A 20,391-nucleotide genomic window follows, 5' to 3' on the forward strand; every position below is an offset into this window, starting at 1 on the left:
GCAGCAAGGGCTGCCCACACAGTAAGACCTGCCTAGCCTTTACACCAACCCTGGCAAGTCAGCCGCAAATGTCTGTGTTCCAGGGTTCCAGCAATGACCCTTCTCCTTGGGCTTGCTGCTGTACCATTTCTCCCAGTGCCATTGCTGATACTGAAGAGTTTTCAGCCTCTGATTGGCCTGCAGCTTTCTGCCCTGCAGTCCTACAAACTCTGACAGCAGACTGCCTGACTGGGATTTAATCCCATCAGGTCTTCCAGAAATGGCTGCGGCAGTGTTGCCACTGGCTCTCGAGCCAATGGACAGGCCCAGCATCTTGACCATTAAATTCTGCCCATTGTGTACTGGAGTCATATATGAGCTAGATCTGACTTCCCTCGCCATGTCAGTCGTGGCTTAATTGGTAGCACTCTTGCCTCTGAGTCAGAAGTTTATTGATTCAAGTTTCACTCCAGGAAGTGAGCACAAAAATCACGGCCGCCACTCCTGTGCAGTACTGAGGGAGTGCTGCACCATTAGATGAGATGTTAACCTGAGGCCTCATCTGCCTTCTCAGTTGGACATAAAGATGTATGACACTGTTTTGAAGAAGGGCAAGGAAGTTATCCCACATGTCCTGGCCAGAATTCCTCTATCAACATCACAATAACAGAGTATATGATTATTATCACATTGCTGCTTGTTGGAGCTTGCTGTGCACAAATTGGCAGCTGTTTGCAACAGTGACTACACTTCAAAAGCACTTTGTAAACCAGTTTTGAGACAGTACGCACTCACCTGATGAAGGGGCAGCGCTCTGAAAGCTAGTGGCTTGTGCTACCAAATAAATCTGTTGGGCTTTAAACTGGTGTTGTGAGACTTCTTGTTGAACTCAGTCAGATGTCGAGGATGTTGCAATTATTCCCAGATCTCAGTTCGCTAGTAGGTTTCTGGTAGGGTTGGCTTCTTAAACTGGGGTGACGTGCTTATTCCAGAAGGGAGGGAGAGCGAGCAGTCCTCAGTTTGCTTCCTCTGCCGAAGGCTTTCCGGAAACTGCCTGTTTCACATGCAACCTCCCTCTAGTGGCTATGAAGCCTTGCCTCGAAGTATCTCACCCATTGTATATTTCCAAGAGGTTTTAGTGCGTCTGTCTGAGACAGCAATTGTTTCAATATCCAGCACGTTGCATTTTTAATGTCCTTTCCTGAGACAGTTACGAGTTTCGATGCGTGTCTGGACTATAGGAAATAACTCTCTCTTCACACTCCCCTGAGGGTGATTCATTGGCTTCTCACTTCACCTTGGAATGTAGCCTTGCATTTTTCTGCAATTTGCTCTCTCTCAGTTCAGATTGCAAAGGTTCCAGTCGGTTGAAAGTTGACAAATCATATTTTCAACAATAAAGGGTACAGCCGCGGAACAACTGTATAAATGCAGGTCTTTCTTTCTTCAGAGGAAATTAGCGAATGACAGTCTGACACCTTTCACTGAAATAAGTGTTTTATTTCCAGATTTTAAAGAAACAATTAAAATTGTCAAACAGCGGTTGTAGAATTTGAATTCATGTTTTCTGTATTACTAGGCTCGTGACATAACTGCCACAATACTCTGTCCAGACTAAAGATATTGCCCCCAGAGCAATGAGATAATGTCTGCAGATTAGGGTTTCCAGTTTGAACTGCAGCCCTACTGTCTGTGTCCGGAAGTCTCCCTAACCACCATTCTGATCCAATAAATGGCATAAATGAATTTTATAATGTTTGATCTATAAAGTCGTGATCTTGAGTTTTGAGGTTGCTTGAAACTCAAACCCAGTTCACTGCCTCTTTTAACAGGTTGTGTCAATCTTCAGCCTGTCTGCCTCAGGAAACAGCTTCAAAGAAATGGCTGTTTCCCTTTTTGCAGGGTTGGCAATACTAATGTGGTTGTCAGTGATTTAATTTCATGACATGGCGGATGTTTGGGTAAAGATTAGGGCTGGGATTCTCCCAAAGGAAAACTTAGTGCCCGACGGGCGAGAAAACTGGAGTATTTCCTGCCCGTTTTTTGGGCATAATTGCCAGAGCGTATCTCTTGCACTCTGAGCATTGCAGAATGCCCTAGCAGGATTCGCTCTGGAAATCAGGGGGTGGGACCTATTTCCGCTGGAGGGGCCGGCAGCGCAGTGCTGGATGGACCACTGCGCATGCGCCGAACTGTCAGAGCAGAAATTGGCACATGCGTAGTGGCCAGCCTCCGATCGCTGGCCAGCCCCATAACCCCCTGATTGCTGGCCTTCCGCCCCCCCCCCCCCCCCCCCCCCCCGCCCCCACACAACAACCCCAGTGGCCTACTGGACCTTCCTGGGCTAGCCCCGATGACCCCCTGATTTTTTTCCCCTCCCCCCATGCCCACCCTGATGAACAGGTCTGACCACCCAATGGCCAGCCCCCTTTGGCCCCCACCCCTTGGGCACTGCCTGGTGCCCAGTGGACAGGCCAGTTTGCCCTTGGGCAGTGCCAGTCTGGCATCCTGGCACTGCCCAAGGGGCACCTCCTCTCCCCCCCCCCCTTTGCTTCCGACCTCCCAGGGAAGGCCTCAATGGCCTCTGTTCCCTCCAGCAGGGTCAGGGTGCCTGTTCGGGAGCAGTCAGGGGGGGGAAGAGAGAATGCTACTGGGCCTGGAGAATACTGTCCCAGGCCTGCTAATCATATTGAAATCCTAATTTCAATATGATGATCAGCTCCACGCCGATTTCCGCCATGGTGCTGATTGCACTAAAAAAAATGCTTGGGAGACTTGCAACCAGCCTAACGCCAGTTGTGAACCTTGCTAAAGACCCCCACGCTGGTGTATCCCAGCATGCTGCACTGCTTGAGCACTGCAATGGTCCGAGAGAATCCCGGCCTACATCCTGGACTTGCAGTTCACCAGCCAAAACGATGCATTTAGAGCCACAAGGCATGTTGAGGGGGTGGTGCTAGGGTGGGTGGTGAAGTGATTAAGGAATTTTTTAATGTTACAATTGGCAACTAAAGTTTTAATAACCTCATGTATTTAAGATATGAAGTGACAGCAGCATTTTATCTGTGTTAAGCTGCTAAAAGCATCTTAAGTAATCAAACCCCCCCCGACATGTTCAGTGCCATATCTAGCAGCTACTTTCCAGTTTAATAGCAGTAAAACACCACACTGTTGACAGACCATAACAGCAGAAATCTGTTGGAACATCTTTTATCACGTTGGTTTGTTCAACAATTTTCTTTCATCATCAACAACGACTTAGACCATAAATAAAACATCGGAACAGAATTAAGCCACTCGGGTCTGCTCCACCATTCATTCATGGCTGATATTTTTCTCACCCCCATTCTCCTGCCTTTTCCCCATAACCCCTGGGGGGGACTTGCATTTATATAGCAACTTAAAACATCCTAAGGTGCTTCAAACGAACATTATCAAACACAGAGCCATATAATGAGATATTTGGATAGGCCAACAAAGGCTTAGTTGAAGAGGTAATTTTTAAGGAGCATCTTAAAGGAGGAGAAAGGTAGATTTTTAGGGAGGGAATTGCAGAGCTTGGGTCAAAAACGTGTGATGAATGAATAGGACTTGATGTGAGTGAGCATATATGGGAAGTAGCATTTTGGATGTTCTCAAGTTTATAAAGGATGGAAGATGGGAGGCTGCAGAAGAGCGTTGGAGTTTAGTTCAGTTTTAGTTTATTTATTAGTGTCACAGGTAGGCACATGTTACTGTGAAAATCCCCTAGTTGCCACACTCCAGCGCCTGTTCTGGTACACTGAGGGAGAATTTAGCATGGCCAATGCACCTAACCAGCACGTCTTTCGGACTGTGGGGAGGAAACCAGAGCACACGGAGAAAACCCACGCAGACACGGGGAGAATGTGCATACTCTGCACAGACAGTGACCCAAGCCGGGAATCGAACCCGGGGGACCCTGGTGCTGTGAGGCAGCAGTGCTAACCACCGTGCCGCCATATTCCGCCATGCCGGAATATTCAAGTCGAGAAGTAACAATGGAACGGATGAATGTGTCCACAGCAGAGGAGCTGAGAGAGGGACAGGCATGGTCATAGTCACAAAGGTGAAAGTAGGCAGTCTGGCTGATAGAGTGGATATTGGGTCAGAAACTCAGCTCAGAGTCAAGTGGAATGCCAAGATTACAAATAGTCCATTGCAGCCGCAGACACTGGTCAGAGGGACTATTGGAATTACTGGTTAGAATTTGTGGTGGGGACCAAAGAAAGTGGTTTCAGTCTTCCCGATTGTTAATTAGAGGCAATTTCTGCCGGTCATTACTGGATGTTGGCCGAGCCATGTGACAAATCAAAGAACAAAGAAAAATTATACCACAGGAACAGGCCCTTCGGCCCTCCAAGCCTGCACCGACCATGCTGCCCAACTGAACTAAAACCTCCTACCCTTCCGGGGACCATATCCCTCTATTCCCATCCTATTCATGTATTTGTCCAGACACCCCTTAAAACTCGCTATCGTATCTGCTTCCACTACCTTCCCCGGCAGTGAACTCCAGGCACCCACCACCCTCTGTGCAAAAAGACTTGTCTCGTACATCTCCTTTAAACTTTGCACCTTAAACCTGTGCCCCCTCGTAATTGACTCTTCCACCCTGGGAAAAAGCTTCTGACTATCCACTCTGTCCATGTCTCTCATAATCTTGTAGACTTCTATCAGGTCGCCTCAGCCTCCATCGTTCCAGTGAGAATAAACCAAGTTTCTCCAACCTCTCCTCATAGCTAATGACCCCCCAAACCCGGCAACATCCTGATAAATCTTTTCTGTACCCTCTCCAAAGTCTCCACATCCTTCTGGTAGTGTGGCGACCAGAATTGAACACTATATTCCAAGTGCATCCTAACTAAGGTTCTATAAAGCTACAACATGACTTGCCAATTTTTAAACTCAATTCCCCGGCCGATGAAGGCAAGCATGCCGTATGCCTTCTTGATTACCTCCTCACCTGTGTTGCCACTTTCAGTGACCTGTGTACCTGTACACCCAGATCCCTCTGCCTATCAATACTCTTAAGGGTTCTGCCATTTACTGTATATTTCCTATCTTTATTAGACCTTCCAAAATGCATTACCTCACATTTGTCCAGATTAAATTCCATCTGCCATCTCTCCGCCTAAGCCTCCAGCCCATCTATATCCTGCTGTATCCTCTGATGGTCCTCATCGCTATCTGCAAATCCACCAACCTTTGTGTCGTCCACAAACTTACTAATCAAACCAGTTACATTTTCCTCCAAATCATTTATATGTATTACGAACAGCAAAAGTCCCAGCACTGATCCCTGAAGAACGCCACTTGTCACAGCCCTACATTCAGAAACATACCCTTCCACTGCTACCCTCTATCTTTTATGACCGAGCGAGTTCTGTATCCAGCTCACCTCTGATCCCATGCAACTTCACATTCTGCACCAGTCTGCCATGAGGGATCTTGTCAAAGGCCTTACTGAAGTCCATGCAGACAACATCCACTGCCCTACCCTCATCAATCATCTTCATCACTTCCTCGAAAAACCCGATCAAGTTAGTGAGACATGACCTCCCCTTCACAAAACCATCTTGCCTCTCGCTAATACGTCCACTTATTTTCAAGTGGGAGTAAATCCTGTCTCGAAGAATCCTCTCCAATAATTTCCCTACCACTGACAAAAGACTCACCAGCATGTAATTATCTCGATTATTCTTGCTACCCTTCTTAAACAAAGGAACAACATTGGCTATTCTCCAATCCTCTGGGACCTCCCCTGTACGTGGACTGGGATAAGTACAGTAAGAAGTCTCACAACACAAGGTTAAAGTCCAACAGGTTTATTTACCAAGCACAAGTTTTCAGAGTGTTACTCCTTCTTCAGGTGAGTGAAGAGTTGTATTCACAAATAGAGCATACTTAGACACAGACTCAATTTACAAGGTAATGGTTGAAATTCGAGTCTTTACAGGTAATCAAGTAATTGCTGTAAAGACTTGATTACCTGTAAAGATTCGCATTTCAACCATTATCTTGTAAATTGAGTCTGTATCTATGTATGCCCTGTTTGTGAACACAACTCTCCACTCACCTGAAGAAGGAGTAACACTCCGAAAGCTTGTGCTACCAAATAAACCTGTTGGACCTTAACCTGGTGTTGTGAGACGTCTTACTGTACCTCCCCTGCAGCCAGTGAGGATACAAAGATTTCTCTCAAGGCCCCAGCAATTTCCTCCCTTGCCTCACTCAGGCCCTGGGGACTTGTCTACCCTAATGTTTCTCAAAAACCCCAATACCTCCTCCTTTTTGATCTCAACATGACTCAAACTATCTTTCCCAGATTCATCATCCACCAAGTCCTTCTCTTTGGTGAATATTGATGCAAAGTACTCATTTTATACCTCACCCATTCCCTCTGGCTCCATGCATAAATTCCCTCCCCTGTCCTTGAGTGGGCCAACCCTCTTGCTCTTTATATATGTATAAAAAGCCTTGGGATTTTCCTTAATCCTGCTGGCCAATGATTTTTCGTGACCCCTTTTAGCCCTCCTTACTCCTTGCTTAAGTTTCTTTCTACACTCCTTGTATTCCACACTTGCTTTGTGTGTTCCCAGCCTCCCAGCCTTGACAAATGCTTCCTTTTTCTCTTTGATCACTCGTGCCCTACACAGAAATTTGCATCATCTGGCTTTGGAAGCATATTCTCTATCCAGATTAAAGGAAATAAATAACTATTTTTCTGTGTGGACAGATGTTTAGCTGAGAAATAGTGAGATCATTTGATGTGGCACAGAAACAGGAAGCTGACTTGAGTGAAGATTGTGATGGGAATTGGTGCTTTCCTGCAGGGGGCACTCTTGAGTCATACACGATTGAAGTGTTGCAGATGACTGCAGTGCTGAATCAAAGTATGTTGATTGGACTCATGCAGTTGCTGTACCTTTTCTCTTTTTAAAAAAAAACAAAGTCTACTTTACACTCAAGGTAGTTTCGAACAAATCCGATCGGAAACTCGATTATAGCTTCAAACATCGTTCTTATTCCCTAACCCCCTGCCTCCATACTGCATACCATTTCCCTGCTAGAATAGGCAGGTTCCGGCATATTCTGTCCTTTTTAAACCGCTGCTGGAAGGTGTGCCAAAAGGCTTGGGGTGACTCACCTGTTGACTAAATTTTATTTTTATTTGTAAGGAATCATGAAGCCTTCTGTCCTGGTTCAACAACATTGCCAAGACTGGTAAAACTGGTGTTTGAATCGTGAGTGTGCACTGTGGCACAATCCATTGCACAATGGGGGGGGATTGCTCATGTGTTCTTTCAACTTACAAAGAAATTACATTTAAATTTGTGCAAATATGCTCAAGAAAAGCCAAATTCAGGCCACTTTAATGCAGTTCTTCAGAACTTTGAGTCATCTTTCGCCAAGTATGTGTCTGACAAATACGCAGCCCAAATATTGTCTGAAGTAGCCAGTTGTATTATTGTATAAAGGACCCGGAATAGAAAGCTCAATTTCAAGATCCTTTTAACTTAGAAAAATTCTAGATACTGGGTGAATTGTGTTTGTGTAGCTTCTGACTGATCCTCTGCTGCAGCTCCTCAGCCTCAGCGTTTTGACACAAACTTAAAAATAGTAGAAGTTTCTCGCTATCATTAAGGGTACAGCAGCAATGAAGATTGCTATGAATGTACCGTAGTGTTTGTGCAAATATAAAGAACACAAAAGCATAAGTAGGAATAGGCCATATGACCCTTCGAGCCTGTTAAAAGTTTTTATTTATCAGTCACAAGTAGGCTTACATTAACGCTGCAATGAAGTTACTGTGAAAATCTCCGAGTCGCCACACTCTGATGCACTGAGAGAGAATTTAGCATGGCCAATGCACCTAACCAGCACGTCGTTTGGACTGTGTGAGGAAACCGGAGCACCTGGAGGAAACCCACGCAGACACGGGGAGAACGTGCAGACCACACAGACAGTGGCTCAAACCAGGAATTGAACCGAGGTCCCTGGCGCTGTGAGGCAGCAGTGCTGACCACTATGCCACCACCATTCAGTAAAGTCATGGCGCCTCTTCAACCTAATTTCTGTTTTCCTGTTCTATTCCTCTATCCCTCGATTCCAGAGATGCTGTTTTAAATAAGCCTGCCCCGATACCTCTTATTATGAATTGTAGCTATTTCAGTCCTGCATGATTTGTACCTAGATGAATTTGTTTGTTGCCCAGGTTGAAGCCACAGGTAATGCAGCTAAAATTGCCTTTCATGTGACAGCACTTATGTCTGCACACTGCTATGCATATTCTGGTCATGTTACTTATCTTGAATATTTTTGGACAAAAACTATTTGCTAATGCTGTCTTTTGCTCCACAAATGCTGACTGACCAGCCGAGTATTTCTCCGAGCTTTGTGCTTATTTCAATATTTATTATTTATTTATTCTTTCATAGGATGTGGGCATCACTGGCAAGGCCAGCATCTGATGCCCATCTTTAATTGCCCCTTGAACTGAGTGCCTTGCTTGTCCATTTCTCAGGGCAGTTAAGAGTCAACCACATTGCTGTGAATCTGGAATCACATGAAGGCCAGACTAGGTAAGGACAGCAGATTTACTTCCCTACTGGATGTTAGTGAACCAGATGGGTTTTTGTAACAAAATTAATAGTTTCATGGTCACCATTACTGTGACTAGCTCTCAATTCCTAATTTATTAATTTAAATTTAAATTGTGGCAGCTGCCTTGGTGGGATTTGAACCCATGTCTCCAAAGCATTTGCGTGGGCCTCAGGGTTACTTGTCCAGTGACATTACTACCATGCCACTCTCTCCCTGAACGGTTGTTTTTTTCTTTATCTTCCTTTATTATTGTGAACATGGTGGGTTCAACTGAGAGCCCAGCCACTCCATAGGAAGTTTACTTTTGTACTATAATTCTCTTCCATTTTCCAGACTAAATTGCACTTATTTATACGACAATGTCAACATTGCCGCCAAACAGTTTCCACTGCGCAGCAACAACAGAAATTCTGTTATAAATCCAGAGTCAAGGTCCAAGAGGATAGAAACTTGTGAAACTGTCTGGAAGTGAGGTTGACAGTGACAGAGTATCAAACTGGGTTAAAAAGTCTCAAAGGAATTGAAAGGACCTCCTGGGCACTTTTTAAACATACCCGAAATTGATATATCGGGTGGGATTTTCCGACCTCGCTCGTCCCGAAACCGGAAAATCCTGCCCAATATCAACGGACCTTCCCATTGTCTGCCCCACACGCACTCTGATTCCTGTGGCGGGCGGGGCGGTAAAATCCCGGCCAAAAGCTTTTACTGGTGAGAAGGAGCCACTGCTGCCCATGCTGGGTGAGATTAAAACATAAAGATTAACGGGTTCCTGTAGATCAGCTGAAGTTACAGTAGATTATTAGGAGACCAGTCCCCTCCTCCTCTGCCTCCCCCCCCCCCCCCCCCCCCCTCCCCACACAACAGGAAATGCTATCCCTACAGTTTTACCTGCAGTATTGGTAGATTATAAATGCGTCATCCATCTGCCGTTATACTTTTTGTAATATTAACAGAAGGCAGGATATTTTCTCAAAGTAGTTTGAAAGCACATGTGGTGCCATGTCACTAAGGAACCCCATGGAGGTATGGAGCCATGCAATCAAGGACACAGATCTTTCCTTGGCAGACATTTGTGTCCTTATTGTTTGACAACAGGTGTGATTTTCTGGGTGAAATTGGTTTCGTCTGCCTGTCAGAGACGAGGGTAAATTGGTGCTGTGAGGCACTTTGTTTGCAAGCAGCCAAGCTGAGAACTAGAAAACATTCCCCACTGGGACGAACCGTAATCAAATATTTATCAGTGCTGAGATTTGAACTTGGCTTCACAGCCTGCGCTTCACATATAGATTGTCAGGCCCCCCAACAGCAAACTGAAAATCAGTAAGTGTGTTTTTATTAATGTTTATTTTTTTCTTTCAGATTTGACAAAGAGCAAACAGAATTAGATCAGTCCACCGATGACTCCTTCATGCTGCAGTTCTGGCCAAACCAGGACTTTGTTTGGATTGTCCCCAAAAATGTGGACTCCTCTTGGTCTGATTCTCTACATATCCATTTCCTCTTTGACTGCGAGCTCAATGTATAATTTACAAAATAATCGAATCAAAGTGCTGAAGTCGCTTCGTGTCAGTGATGCAGAAGAATGTAACCTAACTTGTGACAATGTGGCAGACCAAGGTAAAGAATGTCAGTGTGCAAAAATATGAGAGCGAGAGAATACTGTCAGAGGATGTTTTATCCACCGTTGCCATTCTGCTAACCTGTGTATGACCTCCTTTAGTATTTTGCATTCCTCCTCAGTATTTGCTAAGCCCCCTACATATGTGTTGTTAGGAAATTTTGACGTTGATCGTTCAACTCCAAATCAGGAATAAGGATTGAGTCCTAGTATACATCGCCAGTCCAAGGAGCATGCATTAACCCTAGCTCTTTCCCGTTTATTAAAATGTACAATCACATTTTTTCTTTTGTACGAAATGCTTATTTTGTTGTAACACACCTCTTGAGGTACTTAATTCGACACCTAGAACTACATATATATCACATCATAATAAAGCAGCTGTATTATTTGACCTTTTATAATCCCGAAGATGTACCTGTGTAGAATTCTTATATAATCCATAGAGTAGAATCTCTAGGATAGTAACTTTAGGATAGTAATGGACAAGGATGAGTGCTGTCCTACGGGCAGGGTGCTAAATTGGGGGAAGGCTAACTATAGCCGGATTAGGCAGGAATTGGTGGATGTTGATTGGGAGAGGATGTTCGACAGTAAGTCCGCGTCTGGCATGTGGGAGTCTTTTAAGGAACTATTGATAAGGCTGCAGGATAGGCATGTGCCTGTAAAAAGGAAAGATAGGAAAGGTAGGATTCGAGAGCCGTGGATAACCAGGGAAATTGAGGATCTGATTAAAATGAAAAGGGAGGCGTACGTTAAGTCCAGGCAACAGAAAACAGATGGAGCTCTGGAGAAATACAGAGAGAGTAGGAAAGAACTCAAATGGGGAGTTAGAAGGGCAAAAAGAGGTCACGAGATGTTCTTGGCAGGCAGGATTAAGGAGAATCCTAAGGCATTCTATTCATACGTTAGGAACAAAAGAGTTGTCAGGGAGAAAATCGGACCTCTCAGGGACAAAGGAGGGGAATTATGCTTAGAATCCAAGGGAATTGGGGAGATCCTAAATGAATACTTTGCATCGGTATTCACGAAGGAGAGGGGTGTGTTAACCGGGAGTGTCTCGGAGGGAGGTGTTGACCCGTTAGAGAAAATCTCCATTACAAGAGAGGAAGTGTTAGGTTTTTTAGGGAACATTAAAACTGACAAAGCCCCAGGGCCTGATGGCATCTATCCTGCTCAGGGAGACGAGAGATGAAATTGCAGGGCCTCTGACGGAAATCTTTGTCGCTTCTTTGGACACGGGTGAGGTCCCTGAGGATTGGAGGATAGCGAATGTGGTCCCGTTGTTTAAGAAGGGTAGCAGGGATAACCGAGGAAATTATAGGCCGGTGAGCTTGACGTCCGTGGTAGGGAAGTTGTTGGAGAGGATTCTTAGAGACAGGATGTATGTGCATTTAGAAAGGAACAATCTCATTAGTGACAGACAGCATGGTTTTGTAAGAGGGAGGTCGTGCCTTACAAATTTGGTGGAGTTTTTTGAGGAAGTGACAAAAACGGTTGATGAAGGAAGGGCCGTGGATGTCGTCTATATGGATTTCAGTAAGGCATTTGACAAAGTCCCACATGGCAGGTTGGTTAAGAAGGTTAAGGCTCATGGGATACAAGGAGAAGTGGCTAGATGGGTGGAGAACTGGCTTGGCCATAGGAGACAGAGGGTAGTGGTCGAAGGGTCTTTTTCCGGCTGGAGGTCTGTGACCAGTGGTGTTCCACAGGGCTCTGTACTGGGACCTCTGCTATTTGTGATATATATAAATGATTTGGAAGAAGGTGTAACTGGTGTAATCAGCAAGTTTGCGGATGACACGAAGATGGCTGGACTTGCGGATAGCGAAGAGCATTGTCGGGCAATACAGCAGGATATAGATAGGCTGGAAAATTGGGCGGAGAGGTGGCAGATGGAATTTAATCCGGATAAATGCGAAGTGATGCATTTTGGAAGAAATAATGTAGGGAGGAGTTATACAATAAATGGCAGAGTCATCAGGAGTATAGAAACACAGAGGGACCTAGGTGTGCAAGTCCAAAATCCTTGAAGGTGGCAACACAGGTGGAGAAGGTGGTGAAGAAGACATATGGTATGCTTGCCTTTATAGGACGGGGTATAGAGTATAAAAGCTGGAGTCTGATGATGCAGCTGTATAGAACGCTGGTTAGGCCACATTTGGAGTACTGCGTCCAGTTCTGGTCGCCGCACTACCAGAAGGACGTGGAGGCGTTAGAGAGAGTGCAGAGAAGGTTTACCAGGATGTTGCCTGGTATGGAGGGTCTTAGCTATGAGGAGAGATTGGGTAAACTGGGGTTGTTCTCCCAGGAAAGACGGAGAATGAGGGGAGATCTAATAGAGGTGTACAAGATTATGAAGGGGATAGATAGGGTGAACGGTGGGAAGCTTTTTCCCAGATCAGAAGTGACGTTCACGAGGGGTCACGGGCTCAAGCTGAGAGGGGCGAAGTATAACTCGGATATCAGAGGGACGTTTTTTACACAGAGGGTGGTGGGGGCCTGGAATGCGCTGCCAAGTAGGGTGGTGGAGGCAGGCACGCTGACATCGTTTAAGACTTACCTGGATAGTCACATGAGCAGCCTGGGAATGGAGGGATACAAACGATTGGTCTAGTTGGACCAAGGAGCGGCACAGGCTTGGAGGGCCGAAGGGCCTGTTTCCTGTGCTGTACTGTTCTTTGTTCTTTGTTCTCCACAGTGCAGAAGGAGGTCATTCGACCCATGAAGCCTGCACTAACAACAATCCCAACCAGGCCCTCTCCCGTAACCCCACGTATTTACCCTGCTCATCCCTAAGGGGCAATTTAGCATGGCCAATCAACCTAACCCACACATCTTTGGAATCCAGTTTTGATAGTGACATTTACACAATAGATATTTTACATTCATCTTCCTTTTAAAGTAAAATCCTCTTTTCCTAAACTGTACTTTAACTGTGTGTCAGAATATGCACTTTGATGAAAAATAAGGCATGAACAAGAAATAAATAAGAGTACAATTTCTGGGTGAGAGAGTCACTGAGCCAAGGGGTTTTCCTGCGAAGAAGTTGGTAGTTGGAGGTGGGGGTGTGAATGAGACAGTGAAGGGGAAAACAACATGTAGCTTGATGAATGAGACTGGGCGTGGTAAAGTTGCTGAGGATAGGGTTTTGTCATGGGTGGGAGGGACACTAGTGGCAGGGATTCTGTCAAGATGGGGGTATTTTCTAAAGCATTTCTGCAGCACTGACTTGGAGAAACCTGCTTTATTTAAAATTGATTTGGCTGAGTATGATTACATAAAAGAAACAATCTCACTTTTTCCCCATTACCACCACAATTGGACATTACCTCCCAGTCACAGCCAGGTACATGTTAGCTCAAAGGTGGAAAACCTGATTACAGGCAAGGCGATCAGGCAGAGTGTTCTGGTAATGGTAGGGGCAAATAAGGGGGTTGCAGGGACAACATTGCAAGCATCAGGCCTCAGCCCTGGTTTTAGCTACTCCAAGACTGGACCCTTGTGAACCCAGCAACCCCTGTTCTTGGAAATGCGGGGAAGGTAAGTGAAGAATTGTGCCACGCCCCTTTAGATAAAGCTCAGAGGACTTGAATATTAAATAAAATGAATACTGTAACTGCAGCTCCATTCCTTTGTATGGACAGATTACCTTGTGCCCTCCCTGTGAGATGCAGCAGAAGTCTATCCTGCAAATCCAGGAACACACCGCAGCAACTCCATGGTGCTTTCAGACATTTGACAATATCAGAGGCTTTTCAATATCACCCTAGCTGCAAGTTGGTTGCCAGTCCCTTTACATAATGTTAGTCACAGGAACCTTCTTACAGCTGAACAATTGATCTTTGGTGAGTGCCTTGCAAATTTGTTGAATGGACCTGTGTGGTCCAAACACATCAGTTGCTTATCAAATGTTTGCCTTACCAGTGACGCTCACATCCCATGAAAGAAATAAAAGCAACTGAACTGGTCTTATTGTGCTGTCACATAAGCCTACTGGCACCTACTTATCACAAGATGATGAACCCCAGGGGCTGTGCTGAAAACAGTTGGTGCAACATGCACTCTGTGAGAGAAATCAGTTGTTAACAATCCAAATTTCAAATCCTTCATTTGATGATGCATTCACTGACTTTGACCACCCACTTGAGACCAATAGACTTCTTGTAGCATAGCTGCTGGCTCCTGAGGGCCAGGAATTGTCTTCATTGGCTACCTGCTCCTCAACTTAACAGGTTCAAAGCAATGCACATGATGCATACTTTTCACTTTCGTTGCAGATGGCTTGCAGTGTAACTGGGTGGTGATTGAAGAAAAACAAAACATTTGTTTTTATTTACACTGTCTTGATGTTCGGATCTGTAAAGGAGTAACTGTGGAAGATGTTAAAGCTTTGCAAATAGGTATGAACAAAATCAATTTACTTTTTAAGGGCTCACTGCATAAAATTACCACTTGTTAATGCAATTGACAATTCCTAACAACTGTGTAAAATATTTTGGATTATAAGTCCGGAAACCTTTTGATAAGTTTATTGCTTTTTCCTTTGACTGCAGATTACATGGTCGATGGATCCTCCAGAGTAATTTACACTTTTTTGTCCTTTTTCTAAAATTAAGTACATTTCAATGCTTTAATGCTCTGGCTTTTTAAGTGCATGATATTATTCAGTGACTGAAAGGAGAATAAGCCTCTGCCAATACCAACCAGCTGAAGATAATCAAAGTAGCTCAGTCCTGTGTGGAAATGGTTCGCCTCCAATTGTTCTTTTCAATGCTGCACAGTATTGGAAATGACACTGGTTTAACTTCCTGTTTATGTGGGTTGGGTAGAAGGATCTTGAACCCACGTAGACCCATCATATATCTTAATGTGAACATTCTGAGTAACAGTTCAGGAATAATGTGTGCCGAGTGAGAAGTTGCGTAGCAGTACTAAACATTTTTAACTGAGTTTTTTTGTGTTTTCTAGAGCAAAGTTTACCAATCAAGATTTTTTTAAATCGTGTACGAAAGAGGAGAACAATTAATAAAAGGCTTCCACGAGGTGCTTCAGACACACCTAGATCAGAGGTAACTTCTTCAGCATCGTCAACAATCACCACTGCATCTAATGTCACCAGTACAACCACCACTATAATACAACCAACTGTCACCAGTGCAACCACAACTACAATAAAACCAACTGTCACCAGTACAACCACAACTACAATAAAACCAACTGTCACCAGTACAACCACAACTACAATAAAACCAACTGTCACCAGTACAACCACAACTACAATAAAACCAACTTTCACCAGTATAACCACAACTACAATAACACCAGCTGTCACCAGTACAACCACAGCTACAACTACAGTATCACCAGCTGTCACCAGTACAACCACAGCTACAACTACAGTATCACCAGCTGTCACCAGTACAACCGCAACAACAGGAATATCAGCTATCATCAATAAAACCACAGCCACAACTACAGTGTCACCAACTGTCATCAGTACAATCACAATCAAAGTAACACCAGCTGTCACCAGCACAACTGCAGCCACAACTACAGTATCACCAACTGTCACCAGTACAACCACAGCAACAGGAACATCAGCTATCACCATGAAAACCACAGCCACAACTATGGTGTCACGAGAAGTTATAAATACATTCACAATTGTTAGTGCCACATTGGCAACTTCAAACATTTCAAGTGCACCATCAGCTATAAATACAACAATGACAGCAACCCTCACTACAGAAAAATCATCAACAAATGCCACCGAACCAACTTCAATGATACTGACATCTTCAGCTGAATATACCACACAACTTCCCACCACTAGTTTAGCGGAAACCACTCGACAAGCGTCAACTGGTCAACAGACTACGCCAGCTCCAACAACTGTTCATCCAACCACAATGGCAAATGTATCATCTACAAAACTACTTCCAAATGTCACTCAACCACATTCCATGAAACCAGCAGCCCCATCATTGACCCCAAAACTGACCACCAAAACCTTTACATTGACTGTGACTCCAACAAATGGATCGCCAACACCGCTCACCCAGGAAGCAATGACACTGCAGAAAATAACAAGTGGAAGCAAAATGAGTAGTTCAACTCCTGGAACCATCCTCACAATGGCTGGAGGAGCATCAAAGCCACCAGAAACAAAATCCAGAACTACACTTGCTTTTAATGATGGGAAGAATCACATCTTTCCTTCAGTGCCTGCTGGATCCCTAATCAAGTATTTAGCTGATACCAGTTCCTTAATAGCTGTGCTAATATTTGGGCTGCTGTTTTTCTTAGTGAGTATTCTATTGTTTGCTCAAAAAGCTTTTGAAAGCTATAAAAGGAAAGACTATGTGCAAGTGGACTATTTAATAAATGGAATGTATGCAGATTCAGAAATGTAAGAAAAAGGGAAGGGAGAAATATAGGAAACGTAACACTTCTCCATTACGGAAATGAGAGTGTTTCTGTCATCAAACTAAGCACATTGGTCGAAAGTATGGTGCACATCAGCAGTAACTTGTGCCATAAGTCAAACGGTACTGTCTCATTCTGGAACATCTGAGGGGCTTTCGGAGGTTCAGTTGCTTGAATATCATGAATTTCCACGTATTACTATGATGAAAATAGGTATTGTGATTCTAACTTGGGGTATCCTGAGATTAGCTACTCCCATTTGTTAATATTGATTAAACATTTTTGGGACTACCCTCTTTGACTGAATTGCAACAACAAAACAATACTGCTTCAGCCACTGTCTCATTTAAAAATGTCCTTGGTGTATTTTTGATTAAAAAGGAATTTTGCAATAAATTTTTAAAGAGTACAATGCAGTAACCTAAAATAACCTTCCCAGGAATACAGTACAAGAAACAGTGCGACTGAACACTGAGCCAGAATATACAATTGTAATCTATCACTATGCAGTTTTCTTGCCTTAAAATTTAATTTTTTAAATCATACATTTCTGAAATCTACATCTCTTTTCTGGGAGATGCTTGTGTATAATTTTGTGATTCCTGTGTTTTAGTTCATCGTATAACTATTAAAATAGCTCCTGTATATTAATTACAGAGATACGATTGTATCCCACTGCCAAAAATGCTCTGCTCTTTTATAATACAGTATTACTTTAATGGAAGACCAAAACTGATGCACATAATAGTGGAAAGCTCACACAATTTCACTTGTACTACATTAGTATATGTCTTTCACATGGTGTCTCTTAACAGCAACTTAGTCGCAACAGAGCAAAGCCCCAGCAGCTATCAGGGCAAAATTGTTACATGTTGGATGTCTGTTGCTCTTCCCCTCAATTGCACTAATGTGTGTAGCCCATAGATTTTGTGAAAAATAGATGCATTCTATAAGCAAGACTAAATGGTGAGATTGGGCTCAGTAACACCCATTTTGGGGTGCGATGAGAGCCCTTATGGTTGTAAAATTTGTTTCTGCAGCACGTGTTCTGATACAAGGTGCGCTGGATGCTATATTGATAAAGGAGTTAACACGAATACATACCGGACGTGCATCAAAGCACTCAGAGCAGGCAGATCATGATATGCTGATTTGACACCAGTGCTGCCATTTTGGTGCTCCATTATCCAGTCTGCACTTTTCTTAACCTTCCACAGCTAAACCATATTTAGCGACATAAAGGCATTGCCCAGTGCTATTTCAAAAGAACATTACCTACTTACAGATCAGTTGTTGGATTATTTCTTCCAGCTGCTATAATTCTGTGTTTTGGATGCGATTTTCTGAATTGTTAATATTTTCAGTAATATATATGGTGTGATCTGGCTGATGCTGATGTACATTTTTGCAGACTTACAGGCTTGCACACAAAACAAATGCTAACAGACATGGTGGCCTTATAGAGCTTCTTCTTGATATTGAGCATAATGACTGGGAGAATAGGCAGAAGCCATATAGAGCAGGACAAACTGCTAGAAGAGGGAAGATGAAGAGCCCTCAGCAGGAGGGCACAACTGCAGAAGATTTTGAGAAAGCAAACCTGTTGAAGAACAAATGCTTGAGTGGTGCAAAGCCCCTTTACTAGCTGATTTTCAATGTCATGATGGCACCTGTCTGAGTTTCCATGGGAGCAGTGGTGGGTATTGTTTGGGCTGCACTTGAGGCTGAGGTATTTGTTCTTTCTTTTAGGCCGCACTTGGAATATAGTGTTCAGTTCTGGGTCGCCACACTACCAGAAAGATTTGGAGGCTTTGGAGAGGGTACAGGAAAGATTTACCAGGATGTTGCCTGGTATGGAGGACATTAGCTATGAAGAGAGGTTGGAGAAACTTGGTTTGTTCTCACTGGAACGACGGAGGTTGAGGGGGCGACCTGATAGAAGTCTACAAGATTATGAGAGGCATGGATGGAGTGGATAGTCAGAAGCTTTTTCCCAGGGTGGAAGAGTCAATTACTAGGGGCCACAGGTCTAAGGTGTGAGGGGCAAGGTTTTAAAGAGATGTACGAGGCAGATTTTTTACACAGAGGGTGGTGGGTGCCTGGAATTTGCTGCCGGGGGAGGTAGTGACTTTAAAGGGACGTCTTGACAAATAGATGAATAGGATAGGAATAGAGGAATATGGCCCATGGAAGGGTAGGGGGTTTTAGTTAAGTCGGGCAGCATGGTCGGTGCAGGCTTGGAGGGCTGAAGGGCCTATCCCTGTGCTGAAATTTTCTTTGTTCTTTGTATATCAGCCACTAGCTGCTGCATCATGATTGGATGCACAAGTGTGTTGATGGAGGGGGTCACCTGTTCCAATTTGGAAAAGATGGCTTCCAAGCTCTGTGCAACTTGATGCTGGACTCCTCCCTTCTCCTTGACATGGAAGGCAGGCTTTCTGACAGACTTACAGTGCACCAAACATTTAGGTGTGCACACCCACCAGCTCCCGGCAGTAGCCTACCCAATCAACGTCATCACCTGAGCCTTCCTGGAGTAGAATTTAGTGTGTGACCTCTGGTGCGCTGACCCTGTGCTGTCCCTTCAACCTGCCTTGCTGCATTGAACATCTGCCTGACCTGTCACCCATGTGCAGATCCCATCTCTATCCTATCCTCTTGCTGTCACTATCAGAGCTGGTGGCTGCAACTGTGAAATCATCTTCATTTTCACCACTTTCCCCACTGCCTGGTGGATAGGTTGAGGTTTTTGGATATCTGAAAGAAAAGAGGGATAAAGTTTGGGATGTATTGAGGGAAGCGGCAAAAGTAAAAAGTACATGCTTACATCAGCAGTTTCTCAGTCAGACCAGGCTCTGAGATGAGAGAGAAGTGGGATGGAAGAAGGGGGGATTAGGTATGTGGATACTGCCAGCCTCAGTGGTTTCAGCCCTACCATTGGTCACAGCCTCAGCAATGGCCCTTCCAGTAATGGTAAGTGTTATGATGACCACGAAGGCCACAGGGGATCATCAATAGATCTAGCCGTGGGCTTTGTGGATTACCGGCTGCCTTATTGAGCAAGTTGAGGCTCGCCCAATTGGAAGCAGCCTGCAGAGGTTTTTTAGACTGTAACGTTACTTGGAGTAGAGTTGTAGGTCTTTTCCTTTGCTGTACAATAAAGGATGTTGGTGACAGGAAATTGGCATTTGGCTGAATTACTACAGTGGTAGCCAGCAGCCCATGGCTGCCTCTGAACACTTGCCGGGGTCGGTGGCCCAAATCCTGTTACAGATCTGCCCTTCCAGAACAAAAATGTGAAAATTTAGGGCATTTTCTCCTGAGCCAGAATTTTACTGAATCCGTGTTTCCAATTAGGGAGTGGAAATTTCAGCCCTTGTCCAGCTTCAAGAGTGAAATCTTGCCACTTTAGACTCTGGCACAAGATCAAGACCATCGATGGATCATAAACGCAACCTCCCAATTAATGGGCCTTTACCAAAGCAAACCAACTGAGAGCCTTCCTCCAGGCTCCCCAACTACTGAGGGAGTGCGGATGGGATGATGGAGTCATTTTGTCAGAAGAAGGATCTCTATTTAAAGGAAACATGACATGTTTCAGAAAGGCTCCACAGCACTTGTATTTTTCAAGTTGCAGCACTCATAGGAATAGAAAGTTGACCTGGGAAGGCTGACCTTGCCCACACTTTTCCCCACTACTGCACACCCTCCTCCTCCCATTCCCCAACCTCCCCTGC

General features: G+C 44.4%; 1 protein-coding gene across 9 annotated transcripts in view; it reads left to right on the forward strand.

Moving 5' to 3' along the window:
• The window catches only part of LOC144498872 (uncharacterized), a 60,793-nt gene extending 43,298 nt beyond the window's left edge, over positions 1-17,495 (forward strand). For 6 of the 9 annotated variants that reach the window (XM_078220678.1, XM_078220685.1, XM_078220680.1 and 3 more), the window contains 4 exons: positions 8,439-8,582; positions 9,967-10,224; positions 14,506-14,628; positions 15,197-17,495. In XM_078220678.1, coding sequence (XP_078076804.1) covers positions 10,005-10,224; positions 14,506-14,628; positions 15,197-16,641 — 1,788 coding nt within the window. In that variant the 5' untranslated portion in view covers positions 8,439-8,582; positions 9,967-10,004 and the 3' untranslated portion in view covers positions 16,642-17,495. The remainder of the gene's footprint in view (positions 1-8,438; positions 8,583-9,966; positions 10,225-14,505; positions 14,629-15,196) is intronic. The other 3 variants (XM_078220683.1, XM_078220676.1, XM_078220684.1) reach the window with 1 other exon arrangement.
• The last annotated feature ends 2,896 nt before the right edge of the window (positions 17,496-20,391 follow it).

Source organism: Mustelus asterias, chromosome 9, assembly GCF_964213995.1.
Source record: "Mustelus asterias chromosome 9, sMusAst1.hap1.1, whole genome shotgun sequence".
In the NCBI taxonomy this organism is placed as follows: domain Eukaryota; kingdom Metazoa; phylum Chordata; class Chondrichthyes; order Carcharhiniformes; family Triakidae; genus Mustelus; species Mustelus asterias.